Here is a 24,716-nt window from a genome sequence, read left to right as displayed (position 1 = left end):
TTTATTAACTAGATAATTCCATTTAGGTAAAAAAAATATTGTCTTCACTCCACTCTCTAACGTTACTTCTTCCTCCTTGTGGCCAGTAGAGGTCATAGTTTGACGCGTTTTAGCTTTGTTCTGGAGGTTGAAGTTGAGGGGTCACGTTGGCTTACAGTAGCTGACATGATGCAGGCAGAACAGTAGAGACCTACAGCCACCTGTCTGTGGAACTCAACAGGAGCCGAATCACCGTTCAGACAAACCCTCAGAGAGGAAGGGTAGAACCTGTCATTAGGGTAAGCGATGATTTGAGCGCTATTGTTTTGGTTTGTGTGTTTACATTGCTAAATTAGAGCATTTTAGAAGCATGGCAGGCCCTTAGTGCTCACTATTTCTGTTAGCTGGTCCAGTAACATGCTGTCAAAGCGCTTCCTGGATAGCATAGCATCGAGGCAATGAAATGCGTATTTCTTGGGTGATGCGTTCTATTCTAGGTGTCTATATAACTTACATCAAGCGAATCTAAATAAAACTGGCAGGTGCTTTATATTTGAACTATTGCTAATGCTAAAGCGTTAGCAGCTCGGCTAAAGTTAATGCCATGGAAACGTGTAACGTTATCGGTTTCATCTCCTCGCACAACAAAAAGATAATAAATAGTATCTCAGGGATTTTGAAATGCAGGACATTGCAGACAACCGAGTTAATGCAAAAGTGTATTCATATGTAGTTCAGTGACTGTTAGCTTTAGCTCTGTTAGACTGATATCAGCTCAGCTAATTTACAGTTTAATTGTCTGACAATAACTGCAGAAGAAACGTGGAAATTGCATCAGGCTTAACACCGCATGTTACAATATACTACGTACTTTGTGCAATACCGTAAATGTATCATGGTATGCTATGACATTTAGGAAATAAAAATAATATAATATAAAAAATAACATGGTGTTACTGTCTCATACCTCACAATACCATGGTGCTATCACAGTATTGCTTTGTAATTATATGAGTCTATTAAAAAACCGGCAAAACCGTCTGGCATATAACGTTATGCGTTTTTGTCGTGTTAGTGCAAATGGATTTTATTCAGATTAAATTTGATACTTTTCGTGTTTATACGGTTGTGTTGGAGTTTGACAGTTCATGTATTATGTTGGCTTTAAGTAGGCCTACCTGTGAGATGTTTTGGCAGTTGTTTCCATATATTAATATAATGTTTTGGTTATACATAAGAAACAAATATATATTTTTTCAGTTTGTGGTTTGACCAACAATTTTGCAAAACTAGGAGTTGACAGAAATTGCTTATTAAGGTAGTTAAGTTTTTTTTTTGTTTGTTTGTTTTTAAGTTTCTTTAGCTTATTTTTGTTGCTTTGGATAAAGTAAGTGAAAATTAAATTTGAGTGATTGATCATTAATATCAGAAACATAATAATAATTATGTAGATCTTTTTGGAAGAAATCAAATAAAAATGGAAATGTGAGAATATTTTAGAAGTGAAAATCAAAATGTGGTACAATTAGTTAGAATCTTTGAATAATTTTTCTCTGGTGTTTGTTATGAAGGAAAAATTTTTGAGAAGTGAATGTGAGCAAGAAGATATCCCTGACAGCTGTTTTGCAGTAGATTTACAATCAGATGATTTACAGTGGAACATTCTGATGCAGACATAAATCCACTGGAAACTGTAGAAGTTGTCAGATTTCTAGCTTTTAAATTCCTTCATTTTGGAAACCAATAACTGGTGTATTTTAAGTGCCCTGTGACTGAAAGCATTGCTGTAGTTTCTAGATTCGACAAAACATGACAAACAACTCTTTGTCATGTTTTGATGGTTCTGTCCACAGCAACGACTTTGCGTTGCATTCTAAAGTTTTATCCCAGCATGCATGATAGTTACCAGGTTCTTGTGTCACCAAATTGTCAAACAGGGTTGCTTTGCATAATCAGCCGCACGTGTTTATCAGCCCTTGCCTGCACATTCCCTTAAGAATTTAAAGTCATTGCCTGTTTCCATGCTGTAGCGTTTGCCAAGATTTGCAGACTTTGAATGCTGCCTCTGGACTCTGTTCTCTTAAAAAATCTCCCAGATTCGGCAAAAGAGGGAGAGAAGGAAGTGTGCAAATGCATTAAGAAAGAGACTGTTAAGACTCAGTTTGTCTCTCTCTAAGCTGGAATGGGAAAGGGACTGTTAAGCTTGGATAAATGGAAATAATTTACCCCAAATTGCAAATTCTGTCATTAATTTGTTCACTCTCGTGTCTTTCGAATGTGTATGACTCTCTTTCTAATGCTGGTTGATATTTTCCATGCAATTAAATGTCTTAAAAATTGAGATTTCAAGCTTCAGGAAGGATGCAAATAAATAATACAACTATCATAAACGTGTTCCTTATTACGACTGTGCTGTAAGTCTTAAATGTTCGAAAAAAAAAAAAAAAAGATTATTTTGTTACTCACTTGTTCACCACAAATGACTTATGATCTGCATTAGCATTCTTATTTTATTACAAATTATTATTGCTGTTATCATTTTTATTACTATTACTGACAAACCTAATTTTATTTTTATTTTTAATTCTGTTGTTTTTATTACTGCTTTTATTGGTCCAATGATGCTTTGGCAATATTGTAACATTTTAAGGTACTACGAACTTGATAAAATTTATCATTAAAAAGTATTTATGCGTTTGAATCTTCTAAAAAGAGAAAATTACATTGATGTATCACGTAAAAGTTGTTGACCTCCTTTGATTAAAATCAGTTAATTCTGCTTTCAGTGAAGTGTTTAGCCCGTCATAGTTCTCTCTCTATGTCTGTTTTTATGAAATCTCTTGCATCATTATGAAACTTGAGTAGTACATGTGTAGCATCTTTGTGAGGCTGTATGTGTCATCTTGTTTATGTAATATTTATGGAAAAGCATGAACGGTAGCCACTCAGGAGGTAAGTTCCTGGGGGGAAAATTTGTACTCTGTGGTAGAGTCACAGGGGCACCCAATGACAAAAAAGAGCTCTTTGTAAACCATAGACCGCCAGTATAACCCTTGAACCCTCTGGTTTCAGAGTTTGAAAGTCCAGAAACTACCTCTAGGCAAAGGGTTAATTCTAACAGATAGGTTTTCTAAAGAATGATCTGCTAGCTAGTTAGCTGTTGGCAGAGATGTTTAAGTTTGTTTGGTTGGTAACGGATTACAGTAAGGTTAAATTAGTTAACAACATTTAATGCGTTGAGTATCATAAACTAACCAGGAACAAGACTTTTTTTTTTTTTTTTTTTTTTTAAACTACAATCGGAACAGTAATATTGTGAAATAGGCCTACTATTGCAGTGTAAAATAACTCTTTTCTGTTTCAATATATTTTAAAATGAAAAAGTAATAAATTCCTCTCATGCAAAGTTGAATTTTCAGCAGCTTTTGCTGCTGTCTTCAGTGTCACTAGTAATATTTTATATTTAATAGTAATATTACTAACATTTATGTGGAAACAGTGATACATTTTTTTTTTTTCAGAATTCTCTTATGGAATAAAAGTCCAAAAGAAGAATTTTTTTGTAACATTATAGATGTCTTTTGCGATCAATTGAATGCATCCATGATGAATAAAAATTGTGATTTCTTTTAAAAAAAAAATATATATATATATATATGGTAGTGTATGCTAACACACTGATGTTGTATTCATTCAAATTAGTTTTTCATTTAAAGCACAATGATCAATGATATATTTATACATTAACTTAAATTTAAAAATGCTATAAAATTAATTAATTTATTAAATAATGATAATGAATCTTCTTGTACAGTGCTACTGCTTGGTTTTATGTATCATTTGCTGACTCGTGTCATGTCAGAATCATACACATACATGTGAATGTTTTTGTACTGTTGGTGATTAATAGCAATAAAGCTTGCCATAAGATGCTACTCATTTAGTCGGTTTATGAAGCAAAAATATAGATAATGTTTTAATATGTGCTTTAAAGTGCTAAAAAAGGTTTTTGGTTTTATCAGTAACAGGAAAAACACGTTCTTCACATCACAATGACAGAGAGCCAATTATAGTTATGTACATGCTTGTTCGCACAGATCCCTGGATGCCCGCCGGTGCCCTCGCCCTGGCCGTACACGCAGACTCAATGGCTATCAGCTGACCCCTCCCCCCAGGATGACGGTGAGAGAGCGGCTTCGGCAGAACATCTCGGCCGCCTTCTACCGGCACGGCCTACTATGTGCCTCCTACCCGGTTCCCATCATTCTCTTTACCTCTGCCAGCATCCTGACCTGCTGGTGAGTCTGCAGTCATGATATTTGATTCAAGCAGGAAATAATGGGATTGGAGCGAGATTTAAACTAATCGGGGGACAATGGCTGCTAGGCCACAGTTCTGATGGCCTCTGTCAACGTTGAAGTACTTTATGTACTTCTGTGGGTTAGGAAAAGCAGCTTATCTGTACAAATCTGTGGGTGGGATGTTTTCGGGTGTGAAAGGGTGAGAGAGGGCAACAAAGGAATGAAGTTGGCTTGTGGTCAGTTGTTCTGCACAGTTTGATTCGACAACAAGATCGTGCCAGGAGGACTGTGTGTAGCAGAAACACAAAAGTGGAGCACTGAGCTAGAGAAAACGGTTTCTCATGCCTTTTTCTTTTAGCCTCAGTCAGCAAAATGTGAATTAAGTCTCTGACGCTTCAGATAAAGGGCAAAATCCATGTGGAAAAGAGTGAGTGTGTGAACATTTCTCTCAGAGAACAGCCCAGTGTCTTGAGCTGCCTGGAAGAACAGAAGTAGGCTTTGTGAAGTGGCAACTACTTGTCACTGCAGACGTCTGAGTTCTTTCTCAGCTAGAGAAGAGAAGGTACTGGGCAGAATAGCTTGACTCAGCCACAAGACGGATAATAAAGGAATATACTGAATTAAACACAAATTAAAGGATTAGTTTGCTTCCAGAAAAAAAATTTCCTGAACATTTACTCACCCCCATGTCGTCCAAGATGTTCATGTCTTTCTTTCTTCATTTGAAAAGAAATTAAGGCTTTTGAGGAAAACATTCCAGGATTCTTCTCCATGTAGTGGACTTTAATTGGACCCAATGGGTTTAAGGTCTAAATTAGAGCTTCAAAGTGCTCTACATGATCCCAGCTGAGGAATAAGGGTCTTATTTATCTGTCATGTTCTTAAAAAAAAAAAAGCGTTGCGATGCGGATGCGTGACTTCTCACATTATGTAATCAGGTTGAAAAGGTCAAGCATGGTTAGTTGTTCGTGTACTTTGGTTAAAAAAGGTAGTGTAGGGCGGAAAACGGCATCTCATTTTCTGCTCCAACTTCAAAATCATGCACCTTCACTTTGTAAACACTGGGTCGGTACTTCCGCCTACGTCACGCGTGACCTTTCCAACATGACTACGTAATGCGTGAGGTCGAGCTAGTGCAGGACGAATATTTGTGGTTAAAAAGTAGATAAATTTGTATTTTTTTTTTTTTTAGAAAATGACCAATCGTTTCACAAGATAAGACCCTTATTCCTCGGCTGGGGTCATGTACAGCCCTTTAAAGTTGCATTGAAACTGCAATTTGGACCTTCATCCCATTGGGTCCCTGTTGAAGTCCAATATATGGAGAAAAAGCCTGGAATATTTTCCTCAAAAACCTTAATTTCTTTTCGACTGAAGAAAGAAAGACATGAACATCCTGGATGAGATGGGCGTGAGTGAATTATCAGGAAATGTATATTCAGGAAGTGAACTAATCCATTAAGCACACAAAATGATATTGGTTTGTCCCTTAGTTTGTATGTACTGTGTTAAGGAAAGCACACTCGGAGATTCCATGTATAATGTATTTTACACAATAGCCTTCTGTTTCCCTGATGTCAACAGTGTCATGTGTTTTAAACCTTATCAGCACTGCTGTTGTTGGTGGGGGATATTTATGGCTTTCGAAGCACTTTAAAGGAGAGTGACAGGTGTTCCTTTTGTGAGAAGTAAGGGTTGGTCAGATCATCCATCTGGAGAGTATACCAGTCCTTCAGTGTTTGTACTGCAAGCAGTATTGTGGGTCTTGTGCAATCATTTTTCCTAGAAAGTGTAAAATTCTTGTTTTTACTATACTTAGTTTTCTTAAAGCCTGAGGACATCACAGATGGCATGTTAATCATAATGGTCTGTGCTCCCTCCTGGTGAAGTTTTAGGCTTTAAGTTCACTCTTGCTGCACCTACGTGACTAATTGAATGCTATAAAACTGTCAGTAAAAAATGCAAAAACAACACTTTGCATACTTATCGCCCTTTTCATTCAAATAGGATTTGTTTTATGGACCTTGTATGGGCTCTTCGTCATGAGAAGGCCATTCCTCTAATTGGAGGTACCGTGTCTGTGAGGAATGCAGCTTGACGTTGGTAATAAAGATTGATTTGTTGTTCTGTAACCATGCTTTCTTTTACAGTTACCCTTTGCTGAAGCTGCCTCTGCCAGGAACAGGGCCTGTCGAGTTCACCACTGGAGTACGAGATTACTCTGTCCCATCCCATGAGTCTCAGGGCGACCTGTCGGAGCGCCCTGATTGGGTAAAATGAAATGCTTGTTTGATATACATTAACGTTAAAATTTCAGTTCTGTAAGATTGTTTAATTATTATTTTAAAAGAAATTAATATTTTTATCCGTAGAAATTGGAAAAGAATTCTGAAAAAAATGTATCATGATTTTCACAAAAATATTGAAGCAGCACATTTGTTTACAACATTAACAGTTGTAAATGTTACTTGAGCACCAAATCAGCACATCAGAATTATTTCTTAAGGATCATGTGACACTGCAGTTAAAAATAGTTTATACTTTTATATTACTATTATTTAAATAAATGCAGCCTTGGTGAGCATGAGACTTCTTTCAAAAACTTAACAAAATCTTACTGCCCCCAAATGTTAAAAGATAGTTATAACAGTTGTGAAGTATGCAGCTTTTCTGTGGAATTATTAACATGATTGCTATGCTAAGCCCTGCACTGGATAGGAATTGTAGACCTTGCAAACGTTGGGTGTGCAATGTGTTGCACTGTTACAGACATGAATAAACATCAAATAATGTTGAAAAAAGGTGTATTATTACTTTTCTAATCTCTCAGACTTAAAAGACAATTTCATGTAGTGGACAAAAACAATTTGGAAAAATTCCAGTTGATTTGCTATGAAAAGTTGCCTCTAGACTTGGGGCCAGCAAACACCCACTTGCAACACTTTAGCATCAGGGAATTAGCTTGGTCAAGTGCCACTGAAAATGTAAAAGTCTAGTGTCTTTTGAAGACCTGTTACTGTTAATCTAAAAATGCTGCTTTTCTTGCAGTATCGGGGTCCTCCGGTGGCCTACATCCAGCAGGTTCTGGTCAAGGCAGCAGTTTCACCATGGGACAATAGTCTGGTTCCTGTGGACGTGTTCCGCTCTCCCCTTGGGCGCGTTTTTAGTCTCCTGGAGGAGATCAGAAACCACGTTTACACAGACAGGTCTAAGATTCCCACCATTGCTTATTAGTTCATGTTGATTGATTTCAAACCACTTCTGTTTTTGCTTGTTACCACACATTTCTCAACCTCATTCTTTCCTGTTTTCCTCACGTCCCTCTTCTCAGAAGTTTGGAGGCGCTATGCTTGCAGGTAACGGACCTGTTGCCAGGGTTGCGGCGCATGCAGGCGGTCCTTCCAGAGCACGGCTGCCTGCTGGTATCCCCTGGCAACTATTGGCAGAACCGGCGTGACCTGTTTGATGCAGATCCAGACCTCCTGAAGACAGTCCATCAACATGAACCCAAAGGCCTTCATACTTCAGCCACTCTGAAAGGCAGGAAGCTGCTTAAACACAATTTAATCTCTGCTCAAATTAAAATTTACCACCTGTTCATTTAGAAACCCCATTTTTACTGTGTGTGCTTTTTAGATTTACTCTTTGGTGTCCCAGGGAAGCAGACGGGTGTAAGCCTGTACAGCAAGAAGAGAGTGGTGACATACACCATCACAATTGCACTAAGCTCCTATGATGCAAGGTCAGCCTTTGTAATATTTCAAATTAATTGTGGTTTATAAGGCAGGCGTGACATTTTCTAGATCTTGTAAAAATATAGTTTTTATAGCAAACCAATCATGGTTTCCAAAAATGTTTAGCATCTCCTGTGTCTTTTTGGACAGGTTTGTAGCCAGTCTCAGAGCCCGTCTGAAACAGCTTCATCCTTCAGCGAACTGCACTCTGCGTGAAGACCACATGGTGCACGTCCATTTCAAAGAGGAGATTGGCATCGCTGAGCTCATCCCTCTGGTCACCACCTACATTATCCTCTTTGCTTATATCTACTTCTCCACCCGTAAGTGCCATCTCTACCTATATTCGCTGTGATTAATTAAATTTGAGATTATTAATTCAAAGAATTAATCATTTTATTTAGGTCGAATGCATTAAATTGATTAAAGTGATAGTAAAAACATTTGTAGCGTTACAGATTATTTGTTTCAAATAAATGCTGGTCTTTTCAACTTTGATTAATCCTGAAAAAAAGTATCACAAATTCCACAAAAATATCAACGTTGAAAATAGTAAGAAATGTTTCTTGAGCACCATATCAGAATGTCTGAATGATTTCTGAAGGAACATGTGACACTGAGGACTGGAATAATGGCTGTTGAAAATTAAGAATTGCATCACAGAAATAAACAATATTTTAAAATTGAAAATAACCGTTTTCTATGTTAATATATTTCTCAAAATTACTTTTTTTAAATGTATTTTTAGTCAAATAAATGCTGCTAAAATACATATTCAAATAAAAAACCACTTTAAATTGTAATATTTCACAATATTGCTGTATTTTTCTCAAACAAATGGTAAACATAAGACATCTTAAAAAAAAATAAAAATCAAACTTTTGAACCGTAGTGCACCTGCATTTTTTTTATTTCTTTTTTTTTTTTTTCTGGTTTTGTGTTATGGAATAACTGGTTGGGTAATGTAATGTTAAAATTGTACATTGTGACTTTGTAGTTAGAACAGTGTATCATACTGTGTCAGTGTTGTAAACAATAGGTGATATTCTGTTAACATGTTTGTAGAAGATTCCAGAAATATTTTATTTAATGGGCCATCTGATGTGCATTAGATTCTATAACTTTTATGATGAAGATATTTGCAGATAAACAATCCAGCGAAAGAGAGTTTCAGACCACTTTGTGAGAAATATCACCACCAGTGCTTAATTTTTTATGTTGGATAATTATATGCACACACACAGTCTGTTTATGCCTCTCAAAATTTGGTTTTGTTTGATGCATTGAACATTATTGTTGTAAATTCTGCAGTGACTTTTTTTCTGCAGTCAGAAATCTTTAACGTTGAGCCTTGATTTGTGTCCACTACTGTTATAACGTTATTGTTCGTCATGGAAGTACCACAGTTGACAGAATTATTGCAGACTTTCCAGAAATGGGAATATTTGTAGTGTTTTCTGCTGTTCTCTAGTGTTCTTTCTCTAATAATCATTCCATAAATCTCTAAAATGATTAGGAAGTAATTCAACAGTGTTGAAATTGGACGTTTTTCCAGGTGCCACTGGGGAAAGCAGTACATTGGCAGCAGAAAGCTTTCAGATTAGCGTAGCTGTTTGGTTTCTGAATGAGCTTTCGTGTTTCAGTCTGGCCTGGCGATTATCCTCAGAACAGCATGTTCAGCATCAAGAATTCACATACCCTCTTTCCAGCAGCATTTTATATGCTTAATGACGTTTTTGGAAAATGCTCTTGACAAAAATAATTTGGATAATCTCTCCCTCTCACTTCACAGGAAAGATTGACATGGTGAAATCCAAATGGGGCTTGGCGCTGGCTGCTGTGGTGACTGTTCTCAGCTCTCTGCTCATGTCTGTGGGACTCTGTACCTTGTTTGGCCTGACGCCCACGTTGAATGGAGGGTAGGAGCTCAGCCAAAACACACCTTCATTCATACCACAAGAATGATTCTGTGCATCACTATCAAAGGGCTTCTATAGACTTAATCCCTCAGGAATTAAAATGTCACGGTTTGATCTTTGAGCAGGTTGATGTATAACCAATCGTCAATAATAATGATTGTGGTTTAGGGGAATTTCAGTGCCAGGAAGTGTTTGAGTGGGCAGGGATAGTCCTCCACCAGCCTATAAGGTTGCATGTATGGACTTACAGTCACAGTGGTGTGAGCTCAAGCTGTCCAAACAAATTTGACTTGGTTCACCGGAACACACTATTTAGGCCACGTGTGTACTCTATATTGATCCAAGATACAATAGGGCTGCATAAGGCCAACTCTTCAGTGAATGACAGAACGCTAGTGAGTGAATTTTTCTGTTAGGTTTTTATCTTCAATAATATGCTAGCTCCTCACGTTCCTCACATTCTTTTTTTTTTTTTTTTTTTTTAATGTTAGCTTATTTTTTCACGTCAAACATTAGTTTTGATAGATTTTCTAAGGTTTAGTTGTTTTCTCTGCTGCTGTTTTGCAGGGAAATCTTCCCTTACCTTGTGGTGGTAATTGGTCTGGAGAATGTCCTTGTCCTCACCAAGTCTGTTGTGTCAACGCCTGTCGACCTTGAAGTTAAGCTGCGTATTGCTCAAGGTCAGAGAAGATGCAATCATCTGCACTGTTAAATTATGTGCACTCAGTTTTTCTTTCCTAGTGTTTTGAATACAAGTAGCAGCCCATTCAGTACTAAGCACTGTCTTACTGTTGTGTAGTGACACTTATAAAATGAAAACTTTTTTCATCAAAGCTGTATGTGACCCTGGACGACAAAACCAGTCTTAAGTGTCAATTTTTCAAAATTGAGATTTATACATCTTCTGAAAGCTGAATAAATATGCTTCCATTGATGTATGGTTTGTTAGGATCGGACAATATTTGGCTGAGATACAACTATTTGAAAATCTGGAATCTGAGGGTGCAAAAAATCTAAATATTGAGAAAATCGCCTTTAAAGTTGTCCAAATGAAGTTCTTAGCAATGCATATTGCTAATCAAAAATTAAGTTTTGATACATTTACGGTAAGAAATTTACAAAATATCTTCGTGGAACATGATCTTTACTTAATATCCTAATGATTTTTGGCATAAAAGAAAAATCGACAATTTTGACCCATACAATGTATTTTTGGCTATTGCTACAAATATACCCCAGCGACTTAAGACTGGTTTTGTGGTCCAGGGTCACATATGCAGATTAGGTTTAAAAACTAGACCCATTAATTATATAAAATATAGTTTAAATAATTGTCTTTTAAGATAAACAACATCAATATATATCAAATTGCTAAATATATTAAAAAAAAAATATATACTGCTTTAAATATCCTTTATTTATTATAGTTAACTTCCATAGCCTTAAAAACATTTAGCGAAAAATTGCTAAAATTTTCCATAAAGCCCTTAGCAACCTCTTAAGCAGTTTGAAATCTTTTGAAAGTATGGGATGTGAGAATTAGACCAAATTAAATGACACCTACTTTGGCAAAAGTCTGTATTTTATTTTATTTTATTTTTTGGTTCTGTCTTAAGGTCTAAGCAATGAGAGTTGGTCCATCATGAAGAATATGGCAACTGAACTGTGCATCATCCTCATTGGATACTTCACATTTGTACCAGCAATTCAGGTGAAGCTCTTGTAAATAACTCAAATATATGATCTGCTTTTGGTGGTAGTTATACAGTTCCAAATCACAAATGTTTTACACTTCCCCCTTTTTATTTTGTGTGTAGGAGTTCTGTCTGTTTGCTGTGGTCGGTCTGGTGTCCGATTTCTTCCTGCAGATGTTTTTCTTCACCACTGTGCTGTCTATTGACATCCGCCGCATGGAGGTGAGAACCACCCACACAGAGAACATTCTAGAAAATATCTTTTACAATTCCATGAGAAATACATGAATCATTCATTGCATCATCTGAGTACGTTTTCTGGAATGTTCAGTTTTATTGTATCATCTTTCCCAACTCTCATGTTTCTACATTAACAGTTGGCTGATCTGAACAGGCGTCTACCGGCAGAAGCGGGGATGCCTCCACCGAAACCGGGCCCTTTGCGTCCACGAGAGACACCTCCGCCCCCCCGCCCTTCTCCCCACACCATCACCCTTCAGGCTCCTGCTTTCCGGAACCTCCGCTTGCCCAAGAGGCTCAGGGTGGTGTACTTCCTAGCCCGCACTCGCCTGGCACAGAGAATCATCATGGTAAAAATTACACTCTTTAAAGGAATGGTTTACCCAAAAATGAACATTTTGTCATCATTTACTCACCCCTGTGTTGTTCCTAACCTTTATAAGTTTCTCTTATAAAGAATTTTGAAGAACCAAACAGTTGTTGGTCCCCATTGACTTCCGTAGTATGGAAAGAGATGCTATGAAAGTCAATGGTCACCATCAACAGTTTGATTACCAGCATTCTTCAAAATATATTCTTTAATGATCAACATAAGAAAGAAAGTTTTGGAACAACATGAGGGTGAGTAAGTGCAATTCCAATCCCGCCTCCCTCTCTCTCTCTCCCACTTCGCTGCATGTCTGATCTGTCCTATCACAATGAAGGCAAAAATGGCAAAAATAAATCGTAAAAAAAAAAAAAAAATGCATACTACTTTTAAAAACATTAAAAATCTTACTGAACCCACACTTTTGAACAGTGTAAAATTAAATTAAAAATGAAAAAAGAAAGCATAAAATAATGCTTTATTTTATCTAAATTTGTTGTCTGTTTATTTAATAGGTTGGCACCGTAATCTGGATTGGGATCCTGGTCTACACGGACCCTGCTGGTCTGAGGACTTTCCTTGCTGCCCAGGTGTCAGAGCAGAGCCCTCTTGGGGAGGCGGGGCTTCCTCCTCATTTGGGCGTTGCTCCAGTATTTCCTGGTGGAGGTCCAACCAGCACACTGAGCGTGCTTCCTGCCCCTGAACCCACTCCCCTACCTGAAAACCAATCCCAGGGTCACAGAGCAGCCCGTCCAGGAGTTGCCCCTGTGTCCAGCCCCCAGATCACTTGGGGCCCTGAGGATGAGGAGTTGTGGAGGCGGCTTTCTTTCCGCCACTGGCCCTCACTCTTCAGCTATTACAATATCACTCTTGCAAAGAGGTGCGCTACTCTATCATATTATAATAGATGATATGGTTCAGACCCTCTCGTAGTTATGCCCCTAACATGCCCGTGTCTGATACCCTCAGGTACATCAGCATTCTTCCAGTCATCCCTGTCACGCTCCATCTCAGCCCACAAGAGGCCATAGACACACGCCATCCCCAGGATACACACCATGCTCCTCCTCCCAGCATCAAGACCTCGGATCTGCAGACAGACCTCACACTCTACAAGTCAGTGTTGCACTTCAGCTATTTGGGCATTCTACCTGCTTTTATAAATGTTACTTATTCGGTTACCAATTCAGTTTGGATTATTATTGTAAATTAACCATAATTTGGGCAACAATGCACCAAATATTTAGCAAATGAAGCAATTCCTGCTATTGTTTTTGTTTAATTTTATTTATTTGTTTGATAGACTAAGTTTGTGGTTGGTAAGATTTCTTTTAATGTTTATGAGAAGTCTCTTATGCTGACCAACGCTACATTTATTTAAAGATTTCAAATATCAGCATTGGCTACCAGAAATCGCAGAAATAGTTTTAAATTGTAATAATATTTTGAAATGTCGCAAATTCCTTTTTATCGAGGAATCTAATGTGGTGCATTTTGTGGTGACAGCGCAGAAACAAATTCAGCTCTGTCACATTACAATAAATAAAGACTTCATTCTCTTTCATAAAACTCCTACACTATTTGGGTGTTCACCAGAGGGTTGTATGGACAAGAAAGGAAGTTTTTTGTTCTTTTCCCACCTTGTTGTATTTATAGATCAGACAGCAGTCATTCATTGGTAATCTGTAAATTGCTCAATGACGTTTCTCAGAAAACGTGCATTACCGCTTTCCTTTGTGGTCTTTCTGTGAACAAATGTCAAGAGGTTTTAAACCTCATGGCCAAAATATTCTTTTAACAAACAAAAAAACTGTCGCTGATTAACTACGAGCGCTCATTCACATCTCATTCTAGCACACACAGGAGATCTAAATATGTGATTGCAGAGACAAACAATAGTCTCTCTCATTCACAAACAAACACTCAGATTGTGGTGTTCAAGGTCATTGTTCCAAGGCCCTGTTCTTATCTATGAGGCCATTATGGTTGTTAGATACACATCAGATGGATGTAGGTCAGTTTGCTCTAAAACTTGGCCCCTCCTTCTTCTAATTCTTCCTTTGGCCCCCTGCCTGTGTTTCCTGTTTTCTGTGCTGCATTTATCCCGTGAGGACAGATCAAGAGTATGTGCACATGCTCAGATGTTGTCCAACTTTCTGCATGTAATGCTTAGCTTTGAGTTCCCATTTCTGGAGGTGGCTGGACTGAAATTTCAAGAGAGACTTGTTTTGCAGGGGCTCATGCTTATATGCCAAATTTAAATTGAAAGCAGGTGAAGTGTGTAGTGTGTGTGTCAGTAGGGCACCACACAGATTAGGAAAAAAAATAAGGAGTGTTTAATGTCAGGTTTCTCAAACACTCCCCCATCTGGCATTGTTTGGACTAATGGATATTTTATTTTACATAATTTATTGTAATAAAAATGTGTATTTGTGCAGGGTGGCAGCTCTTGGACTTTTCGCCGGAGTGGTGTTAGTTCTCTTACTCTTCTGTCTGTATCGTGTGCTCTGCCCTCGGAACTACGGGCAGAACGGGGTGCCCCATGGTCGCCGTCGCCGTGGAGACCTGCCCTGCGATGAATATGGCTACTCGCCGCCAATCAGTGAAATTTCCCCTCTCCTGCTGAGAGGCCACAGCATGGTGAGAATCAAATTGACTTGTACTGACTGACGCGTTTCCATAAATGCACTCTGATATATATATATATATATATATAAAATTAATTACCTTTGGCATCTCTTCCCAGGACATTGAGTGTCTGGCCAGTGATGGCATGCTGCTGGCCAGCTGTTGTCTGGCGGGACAGATCCGTGTGTGGGACGCACAGACCGGAGACTGTCTTACTGTTATACCCAACAATGGGTAAGGAACCTGTACCTACTGCATAGCTTCTAATAAATGTATTATTTAAAAAAAAAAAAATTATTTATATAGTACACAAATAGATAATACCAACTTAGGTCAACCAATTACCAAGCTATGCTTAATTTTGTTCAGTCTGTGGTGTAAAAAGGTCACATTAGCAATTAAAGAAAAACACTTAAAGGGTTAGTTCACCCAAAAATGAAGATTAGCCTGTGTTTTACTCACCCTCGAGGCATCCTTGGTGTATATGACTTTCTTCTTTCAGACGAATTGAATTGAAGTTATATTAAAAATTGTCCTGGCTATTCCAAGCGTTCTCATTGCAGTCGGCGGGTGTTTCTGTTGAACAGTCCGCAAGACATTAGATAAAGTTTTCGCATCCATAATAAAACGTGCCTCACACGGCTCTGGGGGGTGAATAAAGGCCTCCTGTAGTGAATCCATGCGTTTTTGTAAGAAAAATATCCATATTTCAAACGTAATAAACACTTTTCTCTCACTTCCGGTATCTGTTGTAAGCAGAAGCCATTCCGGGCGAATGACATAGGACGTATGCGCCTCTGAGATATGCTTGTCTCGTGAGTTTGTTTAAAGGAGCAAAGGAAGCAAAGTTTCCTTACTTTAGCATAGGAAAACCAGTCTCCTCTTGGCTTATTTCGAAATCCTCCTACATCTTTCTTTACAAATCCTCAGTTTGTACTTCTAATTCATGACCGGTGTTTTTTTGTTCTCTCTCTGCATTCGTCACTAATCAAGCTACGTCGACGTCCTATGTCATCTGCTGGAACGGCTTCCACTTATGACATTTAGATGGAGTGAGAGAGAAGTGTTTATTACATTTGAAATATGGATATTTTTCTTACAAAAACGTATGGATTCACTACAGGAGGCCCTTATTCACCCCCTGGAGCCATGTGAGGCACGTTTTATTATGGATCCGCGTGCTTTATTTGACATCTTGTGGACTGTTCAACAGAAACACCCACCGACTGCAATGATAACGCTTGGAATAGCCAGGACAATTTTTAATATAACTCCCATTGGATTCGTCTGAAAGAATAAAGTTATATACACCAAGGATGCCTTGAGGGTGAGTTAAACACAGGCTAATTTTCATTTTGGGAGAACTAAACCTTTAAGCAAAACATTGTCAGGTCAAAGTGTCTGAATAATTTTTGGTCCCAAAGTTTTATCAGTTTTACCGGTAGTCCACTGTATGAAGAATTTTTGGGGGTTAAATGTCACAGTTGATTTTATTTTGCTATCCTCATTTACATAAATTAACTATAGTGTCCTGCACCCACTAGTTAAAAAAAAAAAAGTCAAAAATGATATCTGGTGAGTGTGTATGGGTTTTTTGTTTAGTTTTTTTTTTGGAAAGTGTATTCATTATTTGTATTTTTGTGTGTGTGTATTAGTCTGCGCAGGAGCAGCAGCAGTGGTTGTTGGGAGCACCGTGATGGCTTGGATCACATAAGTGCTTGTGAGGCCGAGAGCCTCTTGGGGGCGGACTTTCGGGAACCAGGAGGAGTAGCGATGGGAGGGCCAGATGTAGATATTTTCCCAATAAGGAGAAGGACCACCCCTGCACGCCCTGCCATGTTTGGGGACCAGCCAGACCTCACCCCTCTCATCGACACCAACTTTGGGTCACTGCCCCCATCTCAGACTTTAAGCAGCTCTGGCTTTGATTTTGGGGGATTGGTGGAGAAAGCATACCAGGAGCATGAGCCCTCACCAACACTGGCCTTCCCACCTTCTCCTCCGGCTTCACAGCAAAGGCGACGTAGCCTCGGGGACCAGCCTGTCTTTCCACTAGAGCTCCCCCCGCAGTGCAATGGCGACTGGGACAGCTCAGTGTGGGCCATGGAGCTGAGGGGTAACCTCATTGCCACGGGCCGCAGCAGCGGAAAACTGGAGGTGAGAGAAAGAGAGGGCTTTTGTAAGGAGAACATATTGATCTATCAATGTGATTAATATGCCGTTCTTATTTTCTTCTATTTATCAGCTGTGGGATGCAGTAGAGGGATCATTACGGTGCTGTAATGAAGATGGAGTATCTGGAATCACTGCCTTGGCTTTTCTTAATAACAGGTGCATTTCACAACAGCCTAAAGCTCATATATATAAGCCACACTCATTTCACACCCAAGCACCTGACTTATGTTTTCCTGCTAATGGGGGTATTTTCAATTGCAGAATTGTGGCAGCTCGTTTAAATGGCTCACTGGATTTCTTCACAGTGGAGATCAACAAGCCTCTGGGGTTGCTGCAATATCGTGGTGAGTCATGTCATGTCAAAAAAAAAAAAAAGATACTAAAATACAACATTCCCACGGCCTTGAAAAACCATAAAAAAGCCAAAACCAGGCCTGTAAAATGTCATGTAAAATAATGAAATTGAATGTGATTTTTAAAAAAAAAGAAAGAGAATTTTTGGTCTGATTTCTATAAAATTGTTTTTAAAAATACAGATCCAATAATCACAACCAACTGGAAAAGTTACAGAAATTAGATCAGAAAGCATGAAAACTCAAAAAACAGGTAGATAAAAGCTGACAGTTACTCACAGGAGAAAGTGGAGGCCCGAAATAAAGAGGCATTTTTAAGGGATAGTTCACCCAAAAATTTAAATTCTGTCATTAATTGCTCACCCTCATGTCATTCCAAAGCCATAAGACCTTCATTCATCTTTGGAACAGAAATTAAAAAGATATTTTTGATGAAATCCGAGAGTTTTCTGACCTTGCTTAGACAGCAACGCAACTACGTTCAAGGCCCTTTAAGCATTTTTCCAGATTTTTGTTTTGTTTTGTGTTAGGACCCCCAGGCCGAGGCAGTCTGCCCCCCTCCCCCTGTTACAGCAGCGAGGATGTGATCAGCTGTCAGCTGACGCGCTCAGTGCAGTGTGCCCACCAGAAGCCCATCACTGTGCTCAAAGCTGCCGCTGGCAGAGTGGTCACCGGCAGCCAGGACCATACAGTCAGGGTAAGGAGCATATGAGTATATGGAAATATAAATATATATGCAAACAGAAAGATCAAAGTTGGCACACCACAGCTCCAAAAGTAGAAAAATATTTATGTTTTCACCACAGGTGACATTTCAAGCCTAAAACCTCTTCATCAGACAATGAACGCATACATAGCTCAGCCCTTACATACAGCACAAACTGTTTGATTCTGTATGTCCATATTTCCATCAGTTTAGCGTTACACTGTTTGCAGTCAATTGTTGTTTTCACTTTTATGTGATGTTTATTGCCATAATGTGATGTGATTTGTTTATTGTCCTTGTGTGTGTGTGTGTGTGTGTGCGTTACACTGTAATGACGCTTGCAAACTCGCGCTTAACGAATCGGTCTGTTTTAAAACTAAAAGACGGAAAACAGACGTTTTCTCATGCTGAGAGATAAGCAGATATGTGTGTGTGAGAAAATATAATATATGGTGTTAAAAAGATAAATGACAGTGGATGATAAGAGCTCCTATTGTCTGTTTTTATTTAAGCTCCATTAGATGAGGCATGTTACATGGGAACATTCTCTTGCAGTTTACTGTTGCTGTCAGGAACTATTTTTAGTGGAAGGACAGCATTTAACAAACTTGCTTCAAAAAGTAACATTTCAATACATAAATTTTTGTTTTTAATATTTTTTTTATTGTGTGGTAACCGTTTTATAAAAACACTCTTCAGCCATGATTTATTCACGATACAGCATGGCCTCGAGTACCTTATTGCTTACTTCCTGTTAGTAAACATTGTGACGTTTTTCTGTGGGCGGAGCTTAGGTGGTGGCAGAAAGATTCCACTGACCGCTTCACTAACGCTAGCTATGAAGTCTGTTAGCTTGTTTTTTAACAATAACTGGAGAAATTTTTATTTTACCTGCATATGTAAGGTCACTCACTGTCCGAGACTGCGTTGTTTGAAAAGGTTAACTTTAACGGACAAAACCAGATTACACAAACAGCAGCACAACTGTTTCCAACACTGATAATAAATCAGCATATTAGAATGATTTCTGAAGGATCATGTGACACTGAAGACTGGAGTAATGATGCTGAAAATTCAGCTTTGCTTTACAGGAATAAATTATATTTTAAGGCATATTAAAATAGAAACAGTTTTTTTCCCCTGTATTTTTAATCAAATAAATGAGCACAATAAACTTCAGTAAGAAAACATTAAAAATCTTACTGATCCCAAAGTTTAGAACTGTAGTATATGTGTGTGTGTGTGTGTGTATATAAATTAAATATTAGTTTTTGTTTTGTCATGTGGGTGATCATGATCTAGGTTTGTGCAGTATATAAGGGCGGAGCTATGTGTGTGTTCATTGTCTGATGAAAAGCTTTTAGGCTCGAAATGTCACCTGTGGTGAGAACATAACATAAATATTTTTCTACTTTTGGGGCTGTGGTGTGCCAACTTTTATCTTCCTATTTGCAATTTTTTTTTTTTTTTTTTTTGTGGTTGAGCATCGCATTGAGCTTTTGGCCTTTGGATGTGCGCACTTTGTAATCTTTGTGGAATATAAGTAAATTATAAAATGTAAATATGGTAAAACATGTTAAATAGGTCAGATAATACAACACTTTGGTTATTAAAAGCATTATTATATACAAAATATTAATTAAAAATATAAGGGTTATATGTGGAACTTTACAGTTGTGAATGATTTGTTTAGATGCTGGAAATCTGTAGAGAATTCTGTGCAAGCCTACAGTGTTAACTTGTGCTTATGTTTGTTATTTATTTGACATTTTTCTTTTATAGGTGTATCGTTTGGAGGATTCTTGTTGTCTCTTCACCCTGCAGGGCCACTCAGGTGGCATAACTGCCATTTACATAGACCAGGTCAGAATCACATCACTGTCTCACTCATATACACCTTGTGCAATATTGCTGCTCATATTTCTAATTTACAATTATTTTATAATTTACAACTGTAAATTAACTGAAAACATGGTGGATGGATGGATGGATGGATGGACCAACGGATGGATAGCTGGATAGACTTGTAGATGGATGGAGGGATGGGTGGATGGATAGAGAAGAGAGATAGATAGAGGAACAGATGGCAGATGAGCAGATAGATGAATGGTTAGTAGAATAGATAGGCAGATAGATGGATGAATAAATGGATGGGTAGATGGATGGATATTGTCTATGTACAAATAATGATATTCATTTTGGCAAATGTAAATTTATTTTTTTTTGTCCCAACTCAAATTTGTTCTGTGCTGTGTTGTAGACCATGGTTCTAGCCAGTGGGGGCCAAGATGGCACCATCTGCGTGTGGGACGTCCTAACAGGCAGCCGGGTGAGCCACGTTTATGGTCACCGTGGTGATGTCACCTCATTGGTTTGCACAACTTCCTGTATCATTAGCAGTGGGTTGGATGACCTCATTTGCATTTGGGACCGTAGCACAGGCATAAAGCTGTACTCCATACAACAGGTGTGTGATTATGAGAATTAGGACTGCAGGATTTCATCAACAAATCAGCATATTGTGATTTGTTATTAATAACATAACACTATCTCTTATGTCTTTCTCTGTGTTTCAGGAGGTGGGCTGTGGGGCCAGTCTTGGGGTGATCTCTGAAAGCCTGCTAGTGACGGGAGGACAAGGTTGCGTGTCGTTTTGGGACCTGAACTACGGGGACCTGCTGCAGACGGTGTACCTGGGCCAGAGCAGCGAAGGTCAGAGCGTCAGGCAGCTCCTGGTTCTGGACAATGCCGCCATAGTCTGTGACTTTGGTAGTGAGCTCAGCCTAGTCTACGTGCCCTCTGTTCTGGAGAAGCTGGACTGATCACACACACACAAACAGCAGCCCACAGATTTAGTGAATTTTCAGAGTGGCCGGCACAAAAGCACTCACCCTTTAACCTGTATCACCGCAGGTTCATTACAGACGTGAATGATGTTTCTCGTGTCCTCTCATGTACCACCCTACACTTAGTAGGGAGGGAGTGGCCACTTTCTACAACATCTGAACAGGATGCAAATGCAAAACCTGATTGTTTGGTGTTCAGTAGGCCTCTGATGCTCCATCAAAGCATTTTGTACTTTTGGTAGAACATCATACAGAATAGTCTGTGTATGAATCCAGACAGAATTGCATAGCTGCTGACATTGAGAGGTGGCTCACTTGGCCTGCCTTAAGATGTCTGTTTGTGTGTATGTTAACAAGCTCACGATGAGAATGCCAGGCCGCCCAGCCCAGAAACTCTCAACTGTGTGACAGCTAGAGGTGAGAGAGTTCACAATAATATGTTTGCAGAGGGAGAAGAGGAACGAAAGGTGGTCGTTGGGGCAGAAAAATGCATAGATATTTCCTGCTGAAAGGAGTATGTTCTTTGTGTGCAACTGTGTTTGAGTGTTCGAATCTTCAGAAGTGTTCAGGTCACGTTGCACCCCATAATCAAAAGAATTCTTTGAGGTTTGATTAAAGACTCAAAGCTTGAACATCTTAGCAACCGCATAGAAATTCCACTTGCAACCTTGCATAAAGACAGTAAACCTATTTTAGGACCAATATATATATATATATATATAATTATTATAATTTTTTTTTTTTTTTATCTTAATGACAATTAAACAGCCCTTATATATAGTTATATAAAGTTTTTTTTGTGTGTATGTGTAAAATAATTTGTAATGTAAAAAAAAAAAAAAAACCTTTTAAAGAAAAAATGTTTTCTCACCTGTAAGTATATTTACATGATAGTATTTGTTATACTGAATTTTTTCATTTAAAAAAACTAATTATGGATGATTTTTACAAAGTTTATATATATATATATATATTTTTTTTTTTTTTTTTCCTTTTCATATATTTATATTTTCAGTATAGAAAATTTGGGAGGGGGTGCTTAATTGTCAAAAAATATCACAATGCAAATAATGTTTATGATCTTTAAAGCAGACCTCAGTTTCTTTTTGCAACATACTTATTTTCTTTTGATTTTGGGGTGAAATTTGAGCTGGATGCTGCGTTTCTGTGAGTGGTTGTGTTTGTAAGAGCATACTGTATACGTCTGAATCTCTGGGATGGGGGGGGGGTCTGTTTTTAATATTGAAATCAATTATTTATTAGTGAAATTTCTAACAATTTGTATGAAACTTGGCTTATAGATAAGCTAAAGTGGCGACGTGGTCATACATTTTAATATACAAGAAAAGCTTTGACTAACTTACACCGAAATAATATGATTATGTTGATCAAGTCAGTTTCTGACAGGTGTCAGGCAGCAAGAAGGGTGGCTAGAGAAAAGAGAAAGGGAGATGTTCTCATTCCAGTCCTGCCTTAAACACATGAAAAATGTTCCTTGGCACATGTTGTGATGTCAAATCTGTTTCCTGAAATCCTGAATGAACATTTAGTAGGGTTAATGTCTACAGCACCTGTATGCCAGGTGCATTTTTAGCTAAGCCGTCAGTACGAATCACCCAAAGTCATTGTAAATGCAACAGATGATGAACACCTCTGATGGAGTTTGATGCCTCTATGTGCTGAAAAGTGATGGACAGGGCTGCTTTTTATTACTAGATGTGTATATTTTCTTATTTTCCTGTATTAAAATGTATTTTCTGTTGTAGAGCCATGATCAGTTTACAAGTTTCACTGAGATTGTTGACCATTAGTTGTTACTGTATATTTGGGCCCGGTTTGTAAGTGTGTGTGTGTGTGTGTGTGTGTGTGTGTGTGTGTGTGTATGATAAAACATTAGTATATCCAATCCAGCTCTGCAGAAACAACACTAATGTATGCATTGGTTTGGCCAAATTTTTCATATAGCCATAGCAGTCAACCAATTTTGTGATTTATTTTTCAGGACAAATGCACACATTCGTGAGAACTGAAATTTGAAATGTTAAAATGCACTGAGAGACGACTTTAGTTTCATAGACAGCAGAGATTTAAATATGCTTAATTTACAGCATTTTCTACACATCATTTAAGTTTGTCTGAATGTGCATTCCACATTATTATTATTATTTGTTTTTTTTTGCATTTTGATTTATGGTTTGGTAAGAAAATCTACCAAAAGTATCCCCATTTTCAATGCAAATGAGCCTTAGGTGGTTTTTATTGCACTTTAAAACTTATCCATTTGAAACATGATGCTTTTTACTTTAAAGATTAAGGAGTTTGATACCCTTGCATATTGTTGTTTTATAAATTCCCCCTATTGTTTTGATTTTTGCAACAACATAGCTATAGTCCCCAAAACAATTGAAACCAGGAAAATGATATTCTATCTGAACAAGTCAATAGAAATGCACATGACTCCGTTATTAGCCGTTTTACGAATGTAATTATTAGTTAATAATGTTGATGAGAGAACTGGTGTTTAATTAGTTAATTTTATGAACTACACGCTTGAAACCATGTAGTAGCATTGGTCAAAACAATTGTACTACTTTTTTTTTTTTAAGTATATGTATGTGCATTTTCAGTGGGTTTGTGATTGTGGCATTGATATGGCTGACGGTTCATAGGACCAGCTGGTCTTACAGACTGTGCAGCTGATGTCTGTAGAGCAAGGATGCTCAAATCTTGTTTAAACATGAGAGAAATAGCAAAAAGCAATCATTTTCACCATGAAATGATGTATGGCCAGTTATCGCTCAAGAACAAATGTATGGCTAGCAGCTGGCAATAGTTCAAAATTATTTATGAGTGGTTAAAACCTGTCACATGATGAGATTAAGCATTAACCACATGAGAACAGAGTGCTGAGAGAAGACAATGATTTATAATCATTTCCGTGACCATACTGAAAAGCACCATTTACTTGATGGCAGGGTTGCTGCCACATACAATGGCAGCCGTTTTATTGTTAGGAGTGAAATAGCACCAAGCTCCATTGTGTTGATTTTACTGCTCGCTCTCCCTTTCCAGAGGAGCACATTCCTAGACATGATCGATGCATGCGGTATTGAAGTGAAATACTGCTCTCAACTTGCTGTATCTTACTGCTGCTGAAGTAGAGGTGGAGGATGTTTAAAGTGATGTGAAATGCCTGAATGTTGCACTGTTTCTTAAGATGGGGTGGGGGCAGAGAGAGACTGGGTGTAAATATTGTTTTGTCTTCTTTTGGGGGGAGGGTTATACTGCTCTGCCCTCTTCTCGGTCTTTCCCAAATACACTACACAGTGTAAACAGACAGTAGAGGATGTAACTAATGCTCTGTTCTATTTTTAACACAGGAAAAAAAAAAACTTTGTACTAATTCGCAAATAAAAAGGCTTTCATACAAAGTGTGTGGGATTTTTTTATACATTTGTTAAATGTTTGGTATTAAAGTAATATTCAGGGTTAAATATTACGATCTTATCAACAGCATTTGTAAAATGAGTTACAATGCATTGACAGTAATGCACTTGGTCTACACTTAAAACATAAGCTTAGTCGTACAGTTTTTTTTTTACAATTTTAAACTAAGCAAAATTGCAACTGAATATGACAGTAAACATGCATTTGTTGAAAAGAGCAACTCCACTGGGGGAAAAAGATCTCAAATTCATAATATGAATTGCAACATGAGAGTAAGGTGGGTGACAATTTTGCAGAAATGACTAATTTTGGTGCCAGTAGCCTCGT

The 24,716-nt window shown here is 38.0% G+C and overlaps 1 protein-coding gene across 1 annotated transcript; it reads left to right on the top strand.

The window, feature by feature from the left end:
* The first annotated feature begins 119 nt into the window (after nucleotides 1-119).
* On the top strand, nucleotides 120-24,351 carry scap (SREBF chaperone). Its single transcript, XM_058746113.1, has 23 exons — nucleotides 120-278; nucleotides 4,077-4,277; nucleotides 6,431-6,551; nucleotides 7,329-7,486; nucleotides 7,612-7,820; nucleotides 7,917-8,022; nucleotides 8,165-8,337; nucleotides 9,807-9,933; nucleotides 10,501-10,613; nucleotides 11,550-11,644; nucleotides 11,751-11,849; nucleotides 12,005-12,217; nucleotides 12,750-13,114; nucleotides 13,204-13,350; nucleotides 14,673-14,874; nucleotides 14,981-15,096; nucleotides 16,518-17,019; nucleotides 17,108-17,193; nucleotides 17,299-17,381; nucleotides 17,921-18,087; nucleotides 19,879-19,959; nucleotides 20,357-20,563; nucleotides 20,673-24,351. Exons 2-23 carry the CDS (start codon nucleotides 4,156-4,158, stop codon nucleotides 20,916-20,918), a joined length of 3,738 nt encoding a protein of 1,245 aa, XP_058602096.1. The 5' UTR covers nucleotides 120-278; nucleotides 4,077-4,155; the 3' UTR covers nucleotides 20,919-24,351.
* Nucleotides 24,352-24,716: the final 365 nt, after the last annotated feature.

Source organism: Onychostoma macrolepis, chromosome 16, assembly GCF_012432095.1.
Source record: "Onychostoma macrolepis isolate SWU-2019 chromosome 16, ASM1243209v1, whole genome shotgun sequence".
Lineage (NCBI taxonomy): Eukaryota > Metazoa > Chordata > Actinopteri > Cypriniformes > Cyprinidae > Onychostoma > Onychostoma macrolepis.
This window is presented reverse-complemented; position numbering and strand designations above follow the sequence as displayed.

Coding starts and splice junctions, on each gene's coding strand:
- scap (XM_058746113.1), top strand. CDS start 4,156: ATGACGGTGAGAGAGCGGCTTCGGCAGAACATCTCGGCCGCCTTCTAC. Junction 4,278..6,430: donor GCCAGCATCCTGACCTGCTG/GTGAGTCTGCAG, acceptor TTTCTTTTACAG/TTACCCTTTGCTGAAGCTGC. Junction 15,097..16,517: donor ACTGTTATACCCAACAATGG/GTAAGGAACCTG, acceptor TGTGTGTATTAG/TCTGCGCAGGAGCAGCAGCA.